Source organism: Salmo salar, chromosome 12, assembly GCF_965601325.2.
Source record: "Salmo salar chromosome 12, fSalSal1, whole genome shotgun sequence".
NCBI lineage: Eukaryota > Metazoa > Chordata > Actinopteri > Salmoniformes > Salmonidae > Salmo > Salmo salar.
In genome coordinates, this window is record NC_138302.1 from 51,649,436 (window position 1) to 51,668,747 (window position 19,312).

At 47.4% G+C, this 19,312-nt stretch overlaps 1 protein-coding gene across 3 annotated transcripts in view; it reads left to right on the top strand.

The window, feature by feature from the left end:
- Positions 1 to 19,312, top strand: part of LOC106565213 (plexin-A1) — a 256,630-nt gene that overhangs the window by 103,662 nt on the left and 133,656 nt on the right. For all 3 annotated transcript variants that reach the window (XM_014132076.3, XM_014132080.3, XM_014132077.3), the window contains exon 4: positions 12,988 to 13,128. In XM_014132076.3, coding sequence (XP_013987551.1) covers positions 12,988 to 13,128 — 141 coding nt within the window. The remainder of the gene's footprint in view (positions 1 to 12,987; positions 13,129 to 19,312) is intronic.

The following is a 19,312-nucleotide window of genomic DNA, read 5'->3' on the forward strand; positions in this document are numbered from 1 at the left end:
ACCTCCTCCATTCACCCCCTTGGCCTTTCTCTCCAAATGTGTCTAGATTGTAACCTTCGGTAGGATACGGTCTTCATGATCATTCCATTTCACCAGGCCTTGAGCTAGCAGGTACGTAGAGAGTGAGAGAAATTAATATAGAGAGGAATCAGTCCCTAGGGCAGGCAGAAGAACGGGCTGGGCAGCTTGGCTTAGATACTGTAGAGCCCTGATCAGGTTCCAACTGTGTGCCAAATGAAATGGATGTCTGCTGTTTAAGTGATTGATTGATTAGGTGTGTGTTTGGGAGGGATAGCGTAGCTCCGTCATTTATACAGTAGATTGGTTGGTGGATGGAGGTAAATGGGTTGTGTTGGTTCAACACACACCACGTACCCATACACAGCATGAACCAAACCACTGGCAGAACACGTACTACTGCAACTTTCTGTATGCCTAGCAACGGAAAACGTTATTTCTGAAAGTCCTCGTAAGACGTTGACATTGTTGTGGTGGCTTCTGTGTGTTTTGGGTCTATGTTAAGAAACCCACATTGTCTAGTTTTGCTCTCTCGTCACGACAGAACATGGCACACAGTTATTCACCTCTCTCTCTCTCTCTCTCTCCTCTCTCTCTCTCTCTCTCTCTCTCTCTCTCTCTCTCTCTGGTTTAGCTGCTCTCGTTATTTTTCATCTTCTCTCTCTCTCTCTCTCTCTCTCTCTCTCTCTCTCTCTCTCTCTCTCTGGTTTAGCTGCTCTCGTTATTTTTCATCTCTTCACTCTCTCTCTGTCTCGCTCACTCTGTCTTTCACAGCCATGATTTTCCGACTGCCACAGGATTATCTCCACTTCTCCCGTGTTTCTGGAAGACTGGGGGAGGGAAAGATTTATTGGAGAAGTGGGGGGGGAGTGAAAGGAAGCGGGAGAGTGGCAAATGTAGTGGATGAGGAGGGTGAAGGAGAGCGGAAACAAAGGCAAGAAAGATGCGTAGGGGAGGGAAGAAAAAAGACTGAGCAGGGGAGAGTGAGAGGTGGCAAGAGTTGGTTTGGCACGGTGCATGCTGAGGTGTGGTTTTGGCCTGGCTCAGCCCACTTGTCTTGGTATGCTTCAGTAACAGAGGGAGACACAATTGTAAACAATGCTGGATTTATCTCCCATTCCTTTTTTTTCTCTCGTCCTGTTCCTCTTTGCTTTTCTTCCACTCCCTCCATATGATTTCCCTAGGAATCCCTTTGAATTCCGGGGAAAGGGGAGCCTGTGGGAATCATTCATGTCATTCCATATGTGTTGATGTGTAGTTGATGGAAAGTAGTCAAGTGTGCGCTAGATTTGATGTGGATTGTCAAGTCTTGTTTTCCCTCTCACACATGCATGCGCACAATCACACACACAGCGCGCAGTGCCAAATCTGTGTCTTCCTGTGTGTGTGTGTGTCTTCTCTCCATCGGTGCAAATGTAAACAGCGGTGTTTGTGTAGTCTCCCCTCGTTGCCTCTGCTGCTCTGCCTAATCTGCATTGTTATAGTTTCTCTTCCTGACTGATAAGGCCACATAGCTCAGCTAGCCGTTAGCCTAGCACCCAGACCAGCTAGCAATAGTACCTGCTGGTTCCCCATGGTAGCCCAGCTAGCCTAGTTGCTAGCATAGCACCCAATGGTTCTCTATAGTAGCCTAGCTAGCTGCTAGCATAGCATCCACTAATTCTCTAAGGGAACCCAGCCTGCTGCTAGCATAGCATCTACTGGTTTTCCATGCTAGCCGTCCTTACAGTACATGTGCATGTTCTGTCATTTTAAGGCGATATTGAATGTGCACCAATCTAGAGACAATGTATTCTGTATGTGTGCTGGACTTCCTTTTGGCTGCGCTGAAAAAGATGATGCTTTGTAAAAGCACCTCTTTAAAATCCCATCTCTCCCCGCCATGTGTGTGCAGCTTGTAGATGATTGAGTTAGTGTGATTTAGTGATAATTATTTTTTTGGGGGGGGGATGAAATATTGCGTGGGCGCCGCGCCAAGCGACTCACTCTTGTCGGTGGCGACGGGGGGCATTTAATTTCCGAGCAAGGGATGCAGAGGAAGAGGAAGGAGAGATGGACTGGGAATGAAGAGGTGGTTACAGGGAAACATGCAGATTTAAAAAAAAACAGAGCGTTGATGGATAGTTTTCTTTTGCCGCTGAAATGATTGGGGGGGGGGGGAATAATATGTCCAATTAAAGCATGGTCTGATGTGTGGATGTGGCCTTTAAGAGCCAGGCTCTAGCTGTTTCTGTGGCTCTGCAACTACCTCTGGGCTGCTATTGGATCTGAAAGGCCATGGCCATATACATGATAGAGTGTGTGTGTGTGAACACGTTTGTGCGGGTGATACACATCACGTGTTGTGCGCAGTCACCCTCTTCACACGGGTGTTGGGTGTACAGTGGGGGGAAAAAAGTATTTGATCCCCTGCTGATTTTGTACGTTTGCCCACTGACAAAGAAAGGATCAGTCTATAATTTTAATGGTAGGTTTATTTGAACAGTGAGAGACAGAATAACAACAAACAAATCCAGAAAACGCATGTCAGAAATGTTATAAATTGATTTGCATTTTAATGAGGGAAATAAGTATTTGACCCCTCTGTAGATAAGCGAGGATATTTTTGATGTACAGTGAGCCCCTTATGAACCCTTCACTATACATCTCTCTGTCTTTGTCTTTCTGTGTGTGTGTGTGTGTCTCTCTCTCTCTCTCTCTCTCTGTGTGTCTGTCTGTGATGGCTCAACAACCTCATCAGTCAGCTCAGTGTAACACAGACAGACTAGCAGGATCGTGTAGAACGGACAGATCGAGTACTGGTATCATTTTCACGATTTCAACTAATATCATCAAAATCAAAAAGATCATAGCATGTTTTGGGCTCATTCAGTAGTTTTTACCCAATTTAAGTGAATTCTGGTGAAAAATTGTGTTAAGTTCCATATTACTTTCCTAAAAATGATATTGTTGCTGCTATTTATTTATTATTATAGCACGATGTCAACACTGGTTTTAAATGTCCAATCTATATGCTGAAATAAGTCATGATATCAAAGGTCCAATAGGGGGTGCTTATATTTGTCCTGTTTCACATATGTACACGTGTGTAACCTGCACAGTGTGGTGAAGTGTAATACTGTTTTTTTTGCATATCCCACTCCCCCTGAGACACCTTCGGCGAGTGTGGTCACAGCATGGGACCAGCATTATTAAAAATGGAATCACATTTTATTTGTCACTTGCGCCAAATACAGTGAAATGCGTACTTACAAGCCCTTAACCAACAAGTTATAAGGAAAAATAAGTGTTAAAGTATTTACTGAAATAAACTGAAGTAAACAATGAATAAATCTAAATGAAAAATAACAACAAATAAAGAGCAACAATAAAATAACAGTAACAAGGCTATATACAGGGGGTACCGGTACAGAGTCAATGTGCGGGCGCAGAATCCAGAGTCACTTCTTCACTGTTGACATTGAGACGGGTGTTTTGCAAGTACTATTTAATGAAGCTGCCAGTTGACTTGTGAGGCGTCTGTTTCTCAAACTAGACACTCTAATGTACTTGTCCTCTTGCTCAGTTGTGCACCGGGGCCTGCCACTCCTCTTTCTATTCTGGTTAGAGCCAGTTTGCGCTGTTCTGTGAAGGGAGTAGTCCACAGCGTTGTACGAGATCTTCAGTTTCTTGGCAATTTCTCGCATGGAATAGCCTTCATTTCTCAGAACAAGAGTAGACTGATGAGTTTCAGAAGAAAGTACTTTTGTTTCTGGCCATTTTGAGCCTGTAATCAAACCCACAATTGCTGATCCTCCAGATACTCAACTAGTCTAAAGAAGGGCCATTTTAGTGCTTCTTTAATCAGCACAACAGTTTTCAGCTGTTCTAACATAATTGTAAAAGGGGTTTCTAATGATCAATGTGCCTTTTAAAATTATAAACTTTGATTAGCTAACATAACGTGCCATTGGAACACAGGAGGGATGGTTGCTGATAATGGACCTTTGTATGCCTATGTCGATATTCCACAAAAATCTGCAGTTTCCAGCTACAATAGTCATTTACAACATTAACAATGTCTACACTGTATTTCCGATCAATGTGATGTTATTTTAATGGACAAAAAATGTGCTTTTCTAAGTGACCACAAACTTTTGAATGGTAGTGTACATATTACCTCGACTACCCGGTGCCCCCACACACTGTTGTGTTGTCAGCAAACTTAATGATGGTGTTGGAGTCGTGCTTGGCAATGCAATCATGGGTGAACAGGGAGTACAGGAAGGGACAGAGCACGCACCCCTGAGGGGCTCCAGTGTTGAGGATCAGCGTGGCAGATGTTGTTACCTACCCTTACCACCTGGGGGTGGCCCGTCAGGAAGTCCAGGATCCAGTTACAGAGGGAGGTGTTTAGTTCCACGGTCCTTAGCTTAGTGATGAGCTTTGAGGGTACTATGGTGTTGAACACTGAGCTGTCGTCAATGATCAGCAGTCTCACGTAGGAATTCCTTTCGTCCAGGTGGGAAAGGGCAGTGTGGCGTGCAATAGAGATTGCGTCTTCTGTGGATCTGTTGGGGCGGTATGCAAATTGGAGTGGGTCTAGGGTTTCTGGGATAATGGTGTTGATGTTAGCCATGACCAGCCTTTCAAAGCACTTCATGGCTACATACGTGAGTGCTACGGGTCTGTAGTCATTTAGGCAGTTTACATTGGTGTTCTGGGGCACATGGTGGTCTGCTTGAAACATGTTGGTATTACAGACTCAGACAGGGAGAGGTTGAAAATGTCAGTGAAGACACTTGCCAGTTGGTCAGTACATGCTCGCGGTACACGTCCTGGTAATCCGTCTGGCCCTGCGGCCTTGTGAATGTTGACCTGTTTAAAGGTCTTACTCACATCTGCTATGGAGAGCGTGATCACACTGTCTGAACAGCTGGTGCTCTCATGCATGCTTTAGTGTAGCTTGCCTCGAAGCCTGCATAGACGCGTGCAATCTTAGTCCTGTATTGACGCTTTGCCTGTTTGGTGGTTCGTCGGGGGGTGTTACGAATCACTTTGGCCCAGCGGTCTAGGGGGGATGGATACGAGACCCGTAACATAAATCATGCAAATTATAATCGTGACATGTAACAGTGAGAACAAAAACCACAGACAACTGAAATCTACCGTCAAACTCAAAAGGTTTATTTTAAACACACGGTAAAGGGATGTGAGAAAAGGGGCTGAGCTGGACCCAAGCAAAGAAACAATAATCCAAAAACACCCCTAAACTAGACTAGCCTATTTCCACAACAGCTAGCTAACTAACCAAAAATACAGAGGGTGGTCCGCCCAGTTCTATCTAGGGTACTTAGACAAAGGATTCCTACGGGTAATGTATGCCCATGGGCGACTTGTCTTAGTACCCCCTTTTCCCACCAAACAGTCAAACAACAAAACAATACTCACAGGATTACCGGACAAATGTGACATGCAGTTGCAAAAACAAAAGAGATCAATACAGAGATAGAGAGAGGGACACAGAGAGAGAGAGAGAGAGAGAGATTGAGAGAATGAACACAAAGATTGATCTCAGAGTGAGAGATTAAACACAGAGTGATAATGAGCTAGAGAGAGATTGCAACTGACTGGGGTTTTAAACCAAGGGAAAGGGACTGTGATTGGGTGAGGGAAGAGGAGCAGGTCACTTCTGTTTGGGGACTAATTGGGGAGTGATGATTGTCACCTGTGAGGAGGAGGAGAGAAAAGAAACACACATACAGGGGGCATAGCGGGATTTCTTATAAGCTTCCGGGTTAGAGTCCCGCTCCTTGAAAGTGGCAGCTCTAGCCTTTAGCTCAGTGTAGATGTTGCCTGTAAATCCATGGCTTCTGGTTGGGATATGTGCTTACGGTCACTGTGGGGACGACATCATCGATGCACTTATTGATGAAGTCAGTGACTGATGTGGTGTACTCCTCAATGCCATCTGAAGAATCCCGGAACATACTCCAGTCTGTGCTAGAAAAACAGTCATGTAGCTTAGCATCTGTGTCATCTGTTATTTATCATTATTGAAGGGAGCTTAGGGTCAAGTGCCTTGCTCAAGGGCAGATCGACAGATGTTTTTTTTTTTACCTAGTCGGCTCAGAGATTCGAAATGGCAACCTTTCGGTTGCTAGCTCTAACACTATGCCTCCTGCCTTCCTACTGCTACCTGATATTTTGAAAAGCATGACCATGGAGGTTGCTCATTCCGTAATGCTGCATCTGCTCTTGTCTTCAAGCCATGATATGCAGAGAAGAGCCAAGATCTTACCCTGACAAAGAGAGAGGGAGCTGCGTAGAGATGGAGGGAGGGAGGGAGGGAGAGGGAAAAGAAGAGCGCAAGATGGGAAAGAGTGGACAAGACTTCAAAAAATGCTCATTTCGGCCAATAAATGCAACTTCAAGCGTCTCAGGCCAGAATTCCTAGTAACATAACATTCATTTGAACCTGGAGGCAGAAATTACCGCAGAGTGCTTTATCACATATGTACCAGGGTCTCTCAATGTGTGGCGCTTGAGTCTGTGTGATTGTTCAGGGTGCACTCTCTAGCCTAAGTGCCTCAACGCTAGCACTATAGGTCTATTAAATAGACAATTGTGCAGTTCCGTTGACCTTTTAGCTTAGGACAATATCTGTAAAGATTAAAATAACATTTTTTTTGTCTCTATACTCTCTCCGCTGTCTTGCTTAGTTCTAAGAACACACACACACACACACACACACACACACACACACACTTTTATTAGGGCTGTTATGGCTACACAGTGTTCTGCCACCTAAGTGAGGGATGTGTTTACTGTGTCCTCGCTATGCTGCGGTTCTACGAAGCCCCTGAGTGAGACTGGATGCTAGGAATTAAACTTTTTGACTTCATCACTTAGGGAAAGGTAAAGAGTGAGTGATGGGAGATAAAGACTAGATGAGAGAGAGGGAGAGAGACACGTGAGACGAAAGTTTTTTTGTTGTTGTTTTTTTTACCCATTTCTCCTCCTTTCTCTCCCTTCTCCCTTCCCTCGCCTGTTCACAGTTAAGTTCCTAAATGCACATCTCCATTTCATTATGGGCTGTGTCCCAATGCTCTGCGATGGCCTCCTTTCCACACCCCCTCGTCTCCGTTCGAGGACACACGCCCGCCGGCGGTCAACCTCTCCCCTCTTGTACAGGGGACTAGTACTGCCAGCAGTCTTCCATTCACTCCCTCCACCACCTCTTCTCTTCATTCCCTCTTTCCTCTCCTCATTTAGTCTCCATTGTTCCATTCAAAGCGAGTCGCGTCAAATCTCCACTTCAACGTGGGGAGCCCCCCTCCCCCACCCCACCCTCCCCAAATCCCCCCTCTAACATCAAAGGGTGGAATGTGCCAGAGTTTCCATTATGCATAGCAGACCTAGTTATGTGAAGAGTCTGATCCAGTCAGAAGACTATAGGAGAAGGGATCTGAAAGTTTATGGGCGGGTGGGCGAGAGGTGTGTCTGTGTGATTCGCAAGCTTTCTCACATATGGTGGAATGTCACCCCCTACCCCCACCTCCTTTTGTAACATCAAAGTTGTTTTGGACGCCATGCAGCTTCACCTGAAGAGAGCCAGACTGTCCTGTCAGCAGCCCCATAGCAAGGCACGCGCTACCAGAGCGCCAAGTCTAGGTCCAAAAGGCTTCTTAACAGGTTCTACCCCCAAGCCATAAGACTCCTGAACAGCTAATCAAATGGCCACCGGGACTATTTGCATTGTCCCCCCACACCCACGTTTTTACACTGCTGCTATTCTCTGTTTATTATCCATGCATAGTCACTTTTTAACTCTTACCTACATGTACATATTACCTCATTTACCTCGACTAACCGGTGCCCCCGCACATTGAATCTGTACCGGTACCCCCTGTATATAGCCTCGCTGTTGTTATTTTATAGTTGCTTAATTATTCCCCTTTTTTTCTTTTTTTTCTTGTACTTCCTTTATTTTTTCCTTTATTTTAGTAAATACTTTCTTGACACTTTTTGTTCTGAACTGCATTGTTGGTTAAGTAAGCTTTTCACTACCTGTCGTATTCGGCGCATGTGACGAATCAAATTTGATTTGAAGGACTGAGGAAACGCACAGACCACCGGTCATGTCATAGCACAAGTAGGCAGATGTCTCAGTGGCGTGTGGGAGCAGCCCCGTGGAGCTGTAGCTAGACGGTGTGTTTTAAACATAAAGGAACCTGTCACCTGAGTGCAGGGAAAGCTGGCCCTACTGTACCTGCCAAGTGGTGCCCTATTCCCTAAATAGGGCACCATTTGCCCTGGTCAAAAGTAGTGCGCTACATAGGGAATAGGGTGCGACTTGGGATGCCGGCCCCTGGTGTCGCTGTAGTTGGTCTTATGCCTGGCAAGCTACTGTACTGTACAGTCAAATTCTCTGGGTGAAGTTGCAATGGGTGAGTCATCCACTTACAGACTCGCACCAGACTCTGTCACATCCATTATTTCCCAGTAAGAATACTTGCTTTCTATTTTATACTCCTAAAAAAAAAATATATGTTTTAAGATTTAATGGCCAAGAGCTCACTTGAAGATAAACTTCACAGTTCAAAGTTCATGGTTTCGGAAGCTTTAATCCGATCAAGGGGAAAAAAAAGAGTAGGAGAGAAAGGGAGCCACTTTAGACTATTGAGACGCACCCCCAAGTGGTCACCAAAAGTGCTTATATATTATGTGGCTTGGTGGTCCTAACTTGTGTGTTTGAAGGGACATAACGATGAGGGTGAGGATGGGAGACGTGTATTTGAGATTGATGTTCAGACAGTGTCTTATACACTGTCTAGACAGAGAGCCAATGGAATCAATAGGTGATATTTGTTTTTACTTGTCCTTTCGAGGCATACCCAAAACGATGGTTGGCTATCATAGTCGATACCCAATGACATTGTTCATCGGCCCAACTAGTGGCATGTTCATCTCTTTGCATCACTCTCGCTGCCTCTCCCGTTTATCTCTCTCTATCTCTCTCTGCCCCCCTCTCTCGCTCTACCCCCTCTCTCGCTCTACCCCCTCTCTCGCTCTACCCCCTCTCGCGCTCCACCCCCCTCTCGCGCTCCACCCCCCTCTCGCGCTCCACCCCCCTCTCGCGCTCCACCCCCCTCTCGCGCTCCACGACCCTCTCGCGCTCCACCCCCCTCTCGCGCTCCACGACCCTCTGCCACACGCTCTGACCCTCTGCCACGCGCTCTGACCCTCTGCCACGCGCTCTGACCCTCTGCCACGCGCTCTGACCCTCTGCCACGCGCTCTACCACTCTCTGCCACGCGCTCTAACCCTCTGCCACGCGCTCTGACCCTCTACCACGCGCTCTACCACTCTCTGCCACGCGCTCTAACCCTCTGCCACGCGTTCTACCACTCTCTACCACGCGCTCTACCACTCTCTGCCACGCGCTCTAACCCTCTGCCACGCGCTCTACCACTCTCTGCCACGCGCTCTACCACTCTCTGCCACGCGCTCTACCACTCTCTGCCACGCGCTCTAACCCTCTGCCACGCGCTCTGACCCTCTACCACGCGCTCTACCACTCTCTGCCACGCGCTCTAACCCTCTGCCACGCGTTCTACCACTCTCTACCACGCGCTCTACCACTCTCTGCCACGCGCTCTAACCCTCTGCCACGCGCTCTACCACTCTCTGCCACGCGCTCTACCACTCTCTGCCACGCGCTCTACCACTCTCTGCCACGCGCTCTACCACTCTCTGCCACGCGCTCTACCACTCTCTGCCACGCGCTCTACCACTCTCTGCCACGCGCTCTACCACTCTCTGCCACGCGCTCTAACCCTCTGCCACGCGCTCTGACCCTCTACCACGCGCTCTAACCCTCTGCCACGTGCTCTACCACTCTCTACCACGCGCTCTGACCCTCTACCACGCGCTCTACCACTCTCTGCCACGCGCTCTAACCCTCTGCCACGCGCTCTGACCCTCTGCCACGCGCTCTGACCCTCTGCCACGCGCTCTGACCCTCTGCCACGCGCTCTGACCCTCTGCCACGCGCTCTGACCCTCTGCCACGCGCTCTACCACTCTCTGCCACGCGCTCTACCACTCTCTGCCACGCGCTCTACCACTCTCTGCCACGCGCTCTACCACTCTCTGCCACGCGCTCTGACCCTCTGCCACGCGCTCTACCACTCTGCCACGCGCTCTACCACTCTGCCACGCGCTCTACCACTCTGCCACGCGCTCTGACCCTCTGCCACGCGCTCTGACCCTCTGCCACGCGCTCTACCCCTCTGCCACGCGCTGTAACCCTTTGCCACGCGCTCTACCACTCTCTACCACTCACTCTAGCCCTCTCTACCACGCACTCTACCCCACTCCCTCGCTCTACCCCCCAGTTACCATAAATTATTATAATCAAAACCATTGTCGCCCTGCCCATTGTGTTGTGATCTTTAGCTCCGCCTATATATATATTGTTTACCTTTATTTAACTATTTTACTGAAACCAACAGACACTACTAGAAAGGAAAAGACACAATGGAAAAACCATAGCGATAGTTATCGACTGTCTCCTCGTTGCATGATGGCCGTTGTATCGATCGCCGCCCTGGTAAAAACCTATCAGCCGCGCTAAACGTGTCTCTCCCCTCACCACGGCTATGATTAGATTCCCTCTGTGTCTCATCCGGAGAATAGCTTGGTTTGATTCAATTAGCCAAACGTTGCTTATGTTTCAAACTCCCCCCTTTTCCCTCTCGTTCTATCCCTCCTTCCTTCACTCGTTTTGCTGCCGTTGAGTGGATTGATTTTTAAGAGCAGGGATTCGGTGTGACGGGGCGTACTCGGGCAACAGCTGGCGGAGACGATCTGTCTTTCCTCTCTCACACAAACACACTCTTGTTGACAATATCCTGATCCTGAAATGACCGTGCAACTCATCGATTCATGAATCCATTAGGGACATGATGTGCATAATTGTACTCCACACAAACGGGGGAATATTTGAAGTTGACACTATTTGATCCGGGTTTGGGAAACTGCGCTGCGCTCAACTCAACAAAAAAAAAGTGAAGTTCTCAGGAGTCAACGTTGTACAGCGACTTTCCTTGTACAGCTGTTTCTAAGACCTGCAGACCTTTGTTCCAGCCCAGCGTTGCACACTCTGTGGAGGCCCTCCACCACCGGAGATGCCGAACCCCAGTCACCTGAACCTTCCCACCTAGTAGTAGTGGGTGATGGTGTAATGTCTGTGCAGTACTGAGTGTTATATCAACTGTAGGAAGTACAGGCTGGCGCTGTCTGGCTGTCTGACAGGCTGGCGCTGTCTGACAGGCTGGCACTGTCTGACTGGTTGTCTGACAGGCTGGCACTGTCTGGCTGTCTGACAGGCTGGCACTGTCTGACTGTCTGACAGGCTGGCACTGTCTGACAGGCTGGCACTGTCTGACTGGTTGTCTGACAGGCTGGCACTGTCTGACTGGTTGTCTGGCTGACTGACTGGCTGGCTGGCTGACTGGCTTGCTCCAGAGCAGTTGCCAGTTGGGGAAATGTAAATGAAGTTGTGTTTTGATGGTCTTTGCCCTGGTCCATATTCCATTCCAAGATTTGGAGACACATGCACACACACGCGCACACACACACACACACACACACACACACACACACACTTTAGCCTCTGTATTTGGTCTCTTTGTGAATCTCCAATCTCTCTGGGTAGAGAGAGGTGCCTGTGGTTAGCTCTAGCTTTATAATTAGCCAGTATATTGGAGTGGCGTCACAGAGCCGAGGCAGATGCTGAAAACGTGTGTGTGTGTGTGTGTCTGAGTCAGAGAGAGAGTGGGGTGGAGAGAATGATAGAATGAGAGAGGGAGAGAAAGATGACCCGTCTCCGACCTTCACGCTGTGAGCAGATAGCGAGAAAACAAACAATTTCCCCACTGCTCCTCGCAGCACTCTGTCTTCATTCTCTCCGTGTGTGTGTGTGTGTGTGTAATAAAAAAAGTAAACCACAAAACTGTGTGTAATAAAAAAAAGTAAACAAAAGTGTGTGTGTGTGTATGCTACGGTGTGTGTCGATGTGCTGTGTTTGTTGTCTCCTGTGTGCACACCTTTCTTACACCTATGTCCGTGTGGGTGGGTGGGTGTGTGGGTGGGTGTGCGCAAGTTAATTTGTGTGTGAGATGAGATGCGACAGCAAACTAAATTAAATGTATCCTTTGTTCATTGTTCCATTATCCCCTTAATAACGTTCATATTTCTTAGGGTGCCCATTGCTTTATCAAGGCCTTGTGAGCTGCCAGCCTCGCGCTCTCTCACAGTTTGGACGAAGGGAAACACACCTACACACGCAGACAGACGGAAAAACTCCTACACACGCAGACAGACGCAAACACGCACATGTTTTTCTGTCTGTCTGTGTCTGTGCACAGACACACATAGACAGACACACAGAGACAGACACATATTATGTCTAGATCCGTCACCTTCATTTTCAGTGTGTAACAGTCAGGCTGATAGAGAAGTGCCACTCTTTGTATTTCTTGCATTAAGAAGTTATTTGACTACGGTTATCTACTTTGTGAACTATGAATAGTTGCGGGACCACAAGAATAGCTGAAAAGCCTTCACTAGCGTTGCAGCGTCACAACGTCGCGAGGATTTAAGAGTGGTACGATTGGTCCATGAGTAACAACAACATTGGACTCGACCAACGGGATCAGCGTTGTACCATTTAAACCTCTGAGTAGATTATTTTGTTTGGGAACGGCAAACCTCCTCACCGTCGTCTGGCTACGGAACAGTCGCGACGTGCTTCGTCCAGCAGCGCCGTTTTCCCAATTTGATCGGTAGTCGGAGCCACTTGTCTTTACCCTCCATCAGGCCTTGCTTATTTTTTTAACCTGAGGTGTGTTGGTCGCTGGCGCCTTTTCACTTCATTTGCCGTGTAACGGAATGCAGTCATCTCACCTGTTGTCTCTCGGTCTAGATCCTGGTGAATTCGGTGAGCCCCACGCGTCCAGCTCTGCTCTACGAGAACGTGGCGGTGAGTGACGACTCCAGCCCCATCCTCCGAGACCTGCTCTTCTCCCCGGACATGCAGCACGTCTACACGCTCTCCGACAAACAGGTAAGAGATAGACACACAGGCATGAACACGACACACACACACACACACACACAAATGCGTGAACACGGGTATGCATGCAAACACATATATTGCCCGCATGCACGCGCACACATCGACACGCTCATCAACGAACATATACACACGCAGGGACACATCACACACACTCCCTCAGACGGCAGGTCTAAAGAAAGGCGGCAGGTGTCAGCGCGAAGGGGGGGGGGGGGGGCTAATGATGCATCATTACCTTAGACACACACAACCCTCCCGTAACCTGCAATTACATCTGTCTGTCTGGCTTGGGTCCCCCCGTCCTCTGTCCCCGTCCCCCCCCTGCCGACCAAGGCACACACACACCAGGGGAATGGTCAAAGGTCAGGTGTATTCCATGTGGGGACCTGTTCATTAACAACCTCACCACTGGCTCGGCCGTGTACGGCTTTGAAGCTCTGGCTGCGGGGTCGCCCGTGTTGGCTTCTAATGATGCAGCTGACACCCCCTTTACCACTCATTAGTAGAGGGAGAGGGGGAGAGGTGGAGGGGGGACAGAGAGGGATTGAGAAAGAGGACAGTGGAAAAGGCATCTGCGTGTCCATTTTGAGAATAGGGTGTGGCTGTTTCTCCGTAGGCGGTGGGTGAACAACTGTGTCTTGGACAAATCATTAGGAACACCTGCTCTTTCCATGACATAGACTGACCAGGTGAATCCAGGTGAAAGCTATGATCCCTTATTGATGTCACTTGTTAAATCCACTTCAATTAGTGTAGATGAAGGGGAGGAGACAGATTAAAGAGGGATTTTTAAGCCTTGAGACAATTGAGACATGGCTTGTGTATGTGTGCCATTCAGAGGGTGAATGGGTAAGACAAAATATTTAAGCGCCTTTTGAAAGGCGTTATGGAAGTAGGTGCCAGTCGCACCGGCTTGTGTGAAGAACTGCAACACTGCTGGGTTTTTCACACTCAACAGTTTCTCGTGTGTATCAAGAATGGTCCACCACCCAAAGGACATCCAGCCAACTTGACACAACTGTGGGAAGCATTGGCGTCAACATGGGCCAGCATCCCTATGGAACGCTTTTCGACACCTTGTAGAGTCCGTACCTCAACGAACGGAGGTTGTTCTGAGGGTTGAAAGGGGTGCAACTCAATATTATGAAGGTGTTCCTAATGTTTTGTGCACTCAGTGTATATGAAAGGCTTGGAACACACACACACTAAAATATACTCCTGCACTCTATCTCACTTACACCCCCCCCCCCCCCAAATGCCTGGCCGTGATCCCCATTAACAGAGACCAGGGTTGGGTTAAGCCGAGGGGGGCTGAAGGAGGGGCCAGGGGTACCTCTCCGTGGGGTAATCATCTCACCCTTCCTTTTTAACCCCTTTCCTCATCTTTCTCTCGTTCCCTCTCTCTCTCAATGTCTCTCTCGTGCTCTCTCTCATACGCACTCTCGTGCTCCCTCTCTCTCTCGCTCTTTCTCTCTCTCTCTCTCCTCTTACACCTCTACTGCCCTGGTATGAGATAGCTGTGGAATATTCTGGAATTGGATCTTGCATGGAAGGGAGAAAGGAGGGGGTATCGGAAAGAGATGGGGGGGTGAAAGCAGAGGGCTCGTTTCAGGGGGTTTAGGTTGAGTCGTGGAGCACGTTAATGCCACCCCTCTATGAATCCTTGTTATATACCGTATAACCTCCCCCCTTTACCATACACAGATATCTCTACACTCCTTCCACCTTCTCTGATACACACACCGTCTCTAGTACACACAGACAACACCGACAGATAAACACACACGCCTCTCCCCTGCCGGTTAGAGGATGTAGCGAGGCAGACGGGCAGGCCCCAGCAGCCCCTGTGCTCTCAGCCCGCAGGGGCCCTCAAGACAAGCCAAGCACATTAAGGTGTCATTGGACATATCCACTAGAGCGTGGCCCATGACGGGTCTACACGCACGCACACACTGAGGCACACACCCGAAAGAACCCCACTCTGAGTCACGTAAGGTGCACAGCATAAAGGCCTGGTGTTTTTATAGGTCGTTTGACTCCACCTTCTTAATCATTATTATCATCATTTGAAATTTGACAGGAGGGGTGTGTGTAGGTGTGTGTACATGCGTCGTGTGTGTGTGTGTGTGTGTGCGCGTGTGGACCCATGCATGAACCATTCATTGTCTACCAGCCATTGGCAGACGACAAGCCCATGAAGGTATATCAACTGCTGTCCTCTTTCTTCATATCTTCAAAATGAACTCTCGTTTAGGAAAAAGGGACATATTTAGGTCATTCTAGTCATTTACGACTTGAAGAAAGCAGACAATTATTATCAAAAGAACAACCGAAACACAGAAAAGCTTTCGCTTGTTCGTAAAAGAGGTATTTTCCTACTATCTGCCAGCGCATTGTCCCTCCAAACATCGCCGCGTATTGTCTTGCGTAGCAGTGAACTCTGACGCTCTTTTTGTCCCTTTCCACTCCCAGAAAATACTTTTGCACCAAAGTCTCTGCCGTTTGTCTTGTAAGCCACTTTCAGTAAACTCATTAGTCTGTAGCTACCCCTTATCTTCTTGGCATTGTTTAGCAACGTCACTGGGCTGTACGACTGCAATTCTTGTTGCCTTGTACACGGACGAGAGTCTTCGCAGTTGCTCATGCGTATCACACACACACACACACACACTCGTCTCGGTGCTAGCTAATTGCGTGGCATAAATATTCATGGCCTCCCTTGTGAATATGGGTCCATTTTTAACCCCCCCAACCCCCCCCCCCCAACCTCGGTATTGTGAAGCATCTTACTGGAAATGAATGCTAATACTGGTGTCGTTTGTGGGAGGTGGAATATCATATGTTCCCCCTCCTCCCCTTCTGTGTCTGTATATCGTGTGTGTCTGTGCGCTGGTGCATGCGTATCTGTACACCTCCCCGTTTGTGAGTCTGTGTTCGTGCGTGCGCATGTGTGTGTGTGGGGGCTGGCCATTGTCTGCACTCACAGTCAGCCAAATCGCACGAAAGCCCTCTCCAGGGCTCCTTAGCATCTGCCACACATTGACAGTACGCACACGCACACCCCCCACCCATACACACACGCGCACACACGCGCGCACACACACACACACTCCTAACAAAGACCCTGCTCCACAGCCAAGAGCATCCCCATTATCCCAAGGTTGCGGGTTCGAATCCCCAACCTGCTCTCGCACAAAAGACAGCGCAGCCACTTGTTCTATCCTGTTTTGGCTCTGGTCGGATGGGTTTCAGCCAGCCTTTTCACCAACTACTTTCCTTTCTCTGGGGGGCACCACGTGTACGTCAAATGGGTTTGAACCCACAGATACTTGGCCGCCCAGCCGACCTCATCAGCATTAGAAGGCTCGAGTCCAAACACCGCCTCAGTACAAACGAAGCAAATGTCTTAAGTTCCTGAGGAAACTTTGTTTGCTTGCCGGCTGTCCTTAAACCCGTCTGAATTAGAGGGTGTTTGTGTAACGTTGCCTCAGTACAAAGCCAGGGAAATTTCCTGAGGAAACTTTGTGCGCTTGCTGTTGGCTGCATTAAACCTGTTTGAAGTAGAGGCTATGTGATTGAATCTCGACTGAAATATAATGACAATGCCTATTACATTGTTTCGTTAGACAGCTAGGCATGAGGTTAAAGCTGACGTTGACAAAGAGGAAACTAGTGTTGTCCCGGCACCAGAGATGTTCAGTATTCTCACACACACACACACACACACACACACACACACACACACACACACACACACACACACACACACACACACACACACACACACACACACACTCAGCAGCCTTACAGTAAATCTAGATGCATGTTCTCAGGTGTCATGATATACAGTCACACTTGGATACGTCAGTATAACACACACACACACACACCAGAGGGATCACTCCAGATCCAAGGTGAAGTTCAGCGTTGTGTAGGTCCGCAGGACATCGAGTGACGCCGTTAAAACCAGCCACTAGGGGCAACAAAAAAAAACATACAAAAATAATCGAGTGCCCCGCACCCTACATCCAACTGGCCTACAGTGCCGGAGCTCGCGGCTTAGACCATTCCGCAATCCATCCACAACGGATGAGCAAGCCGAGTCGGAATGAATGCCTAACGTTTACGACTGCTAAGGTTAATCCTTAACCAGTCAGAATGAATGCCTAACGTTTACGACTGCTAAGGTTAATCCTTAACCTCTCTAGGGTATGTGGGACGAAATCGGCCCACCTAAGTAACAGCCAGTGTAATCCCGTGGCCCGTTATTCAAAAACCTCAAAAATGCAAAAACTTCAATTTCTCAAACATATTACTATTTTACACCATTTTAAAGACAAGACTCTCGTTAATCTAACCACACTGTCCGATTTCAAAAAGGCTTTACAACGAAAGCAAAACATTAGATTATGTCAGGAGAGTACCCAGCCAGAAATAATCAGACACCCATTTTTCAAGCTAGCATATAATGTCACATAAACCCAAACCACAGCTAAATGCAGCACTAACCTTTGATCTTCATCAGATGACAACCCTAGGACATTATGTTATACAATACATGCATGTTTTGTTCAATCAAGTTCATATTTATATCAAAAACCAGCTTTTTACATTAGCATGTGACTAGCATTCCCACCGAACACTGCCGGTGAATTTACTAAATTACTCACGATAAACGTTCACAAAAAGCATAACAATTATTTTAAGAATTATAGATACAGAACTCCTCTATGCACTCGATATGTCCGATTTTAAAATAGCTTTTTGGTGAAAGCACATTTTGCAATATTCTCAGTAGATAGCCCGGCATCACAGGGCTAGCTATTTAGACACCCAGCAAGTTTAGCACTCACCAAAGTCAGATTTACTATAAGAAAAATGTTATTACCTTTGCTGTCCTCGTCAGAATGCACTCCCAGGACTTCTACTTCAATAACAATGTTGGTTTGGTTCAAAATAATCCATAGTTATATCCAAACAGCGGCGTTTTGTTCGTGTGTTCAAGACACTATCCGAAAGGGTAAATAAGGGTGACGAGCATGGCGCAATTCGTGACAAAAAATGTCTAAATATTCCATTACCGTACTTCGAAGCATGTCAACCGCTGTTTAAAATAAATTTGTATGCCATTTTTCTCATAAAAAAGCGATAATATTCAGACCGGGAATCTGCGTTTAGGTAAACAGACGAAAGAAAATAAAGCATGGGGTCGACTCGTGCACGCGCCTAAGCCCATAGTACTCTGATTGGCCACTTGCCAAAAGCGATAATGTGTTTCAGCCAGAGGCTGCCTCGATATCGTTCAGCTTTTTCCCAGGCTCTGAGAGCCTATGGGAGCCATAGGAAGTGTCACGTTAGAGCAAAGATCCTCAGTCTTCAATAAAAAGAGCCAAGATGAAACACAACTTGTCAGACAGGCCACTTCCTGCATGGAATCTTCTCAGGTTTTGGCCTGCCATTTGAGTTCACAGACACCATTCAAACAGTTTTAGAAACTTTAGGGTGTTTTCTATCCAAAGCCAATAATTATATGCATATTCTAGTTACTGGGCAGGAGTAGTAACCAGATTAAATTGGGTATGTTTTTTATCCGGCCGTGTCAATACTGCCCCCTAGCCCTAACAGATTAACCAGTCAGAATGAATGCCTAACGTTTACGACTGCTAAGGTTAATCCTTAACCCCTGGTCGGGCTCGACATCCAGCGAAAAATCCTATCGCCATTAGCATAACGAAATGTAATATTTTTTTTTTTTCAAATATAGGACTATGTTATATCGTTTTATAGATACACCTCTCCTGAATCGAACCACGTTGTCCGATTTCAAAAAGGCTTTACAGCAAAAGCAAAACATTAGATTATGTTAGAGGAGTATATCGTAAAAGTAGCCACAGCCATTTTCCGACCAACCACATGCATCACAAATAACCCAAAAAACAGCTAAATGCAGCACTAACCTTTGACAATCTTCATCAGATGACACCCCTAGGACATCATGTTACACAATACATGCATTCTTTTGTTCGATAAAGTTCATATTTATATATAAAAACAGCATTTTACATCGGCGTGTAACGTTGACTAACTATTTTCCCTCAAATGCATCCGGTGAAACAGCGCTACAATTTACTAAATTACTATTCGAAAACATTTTTAAAATGTAATATTGTCATTC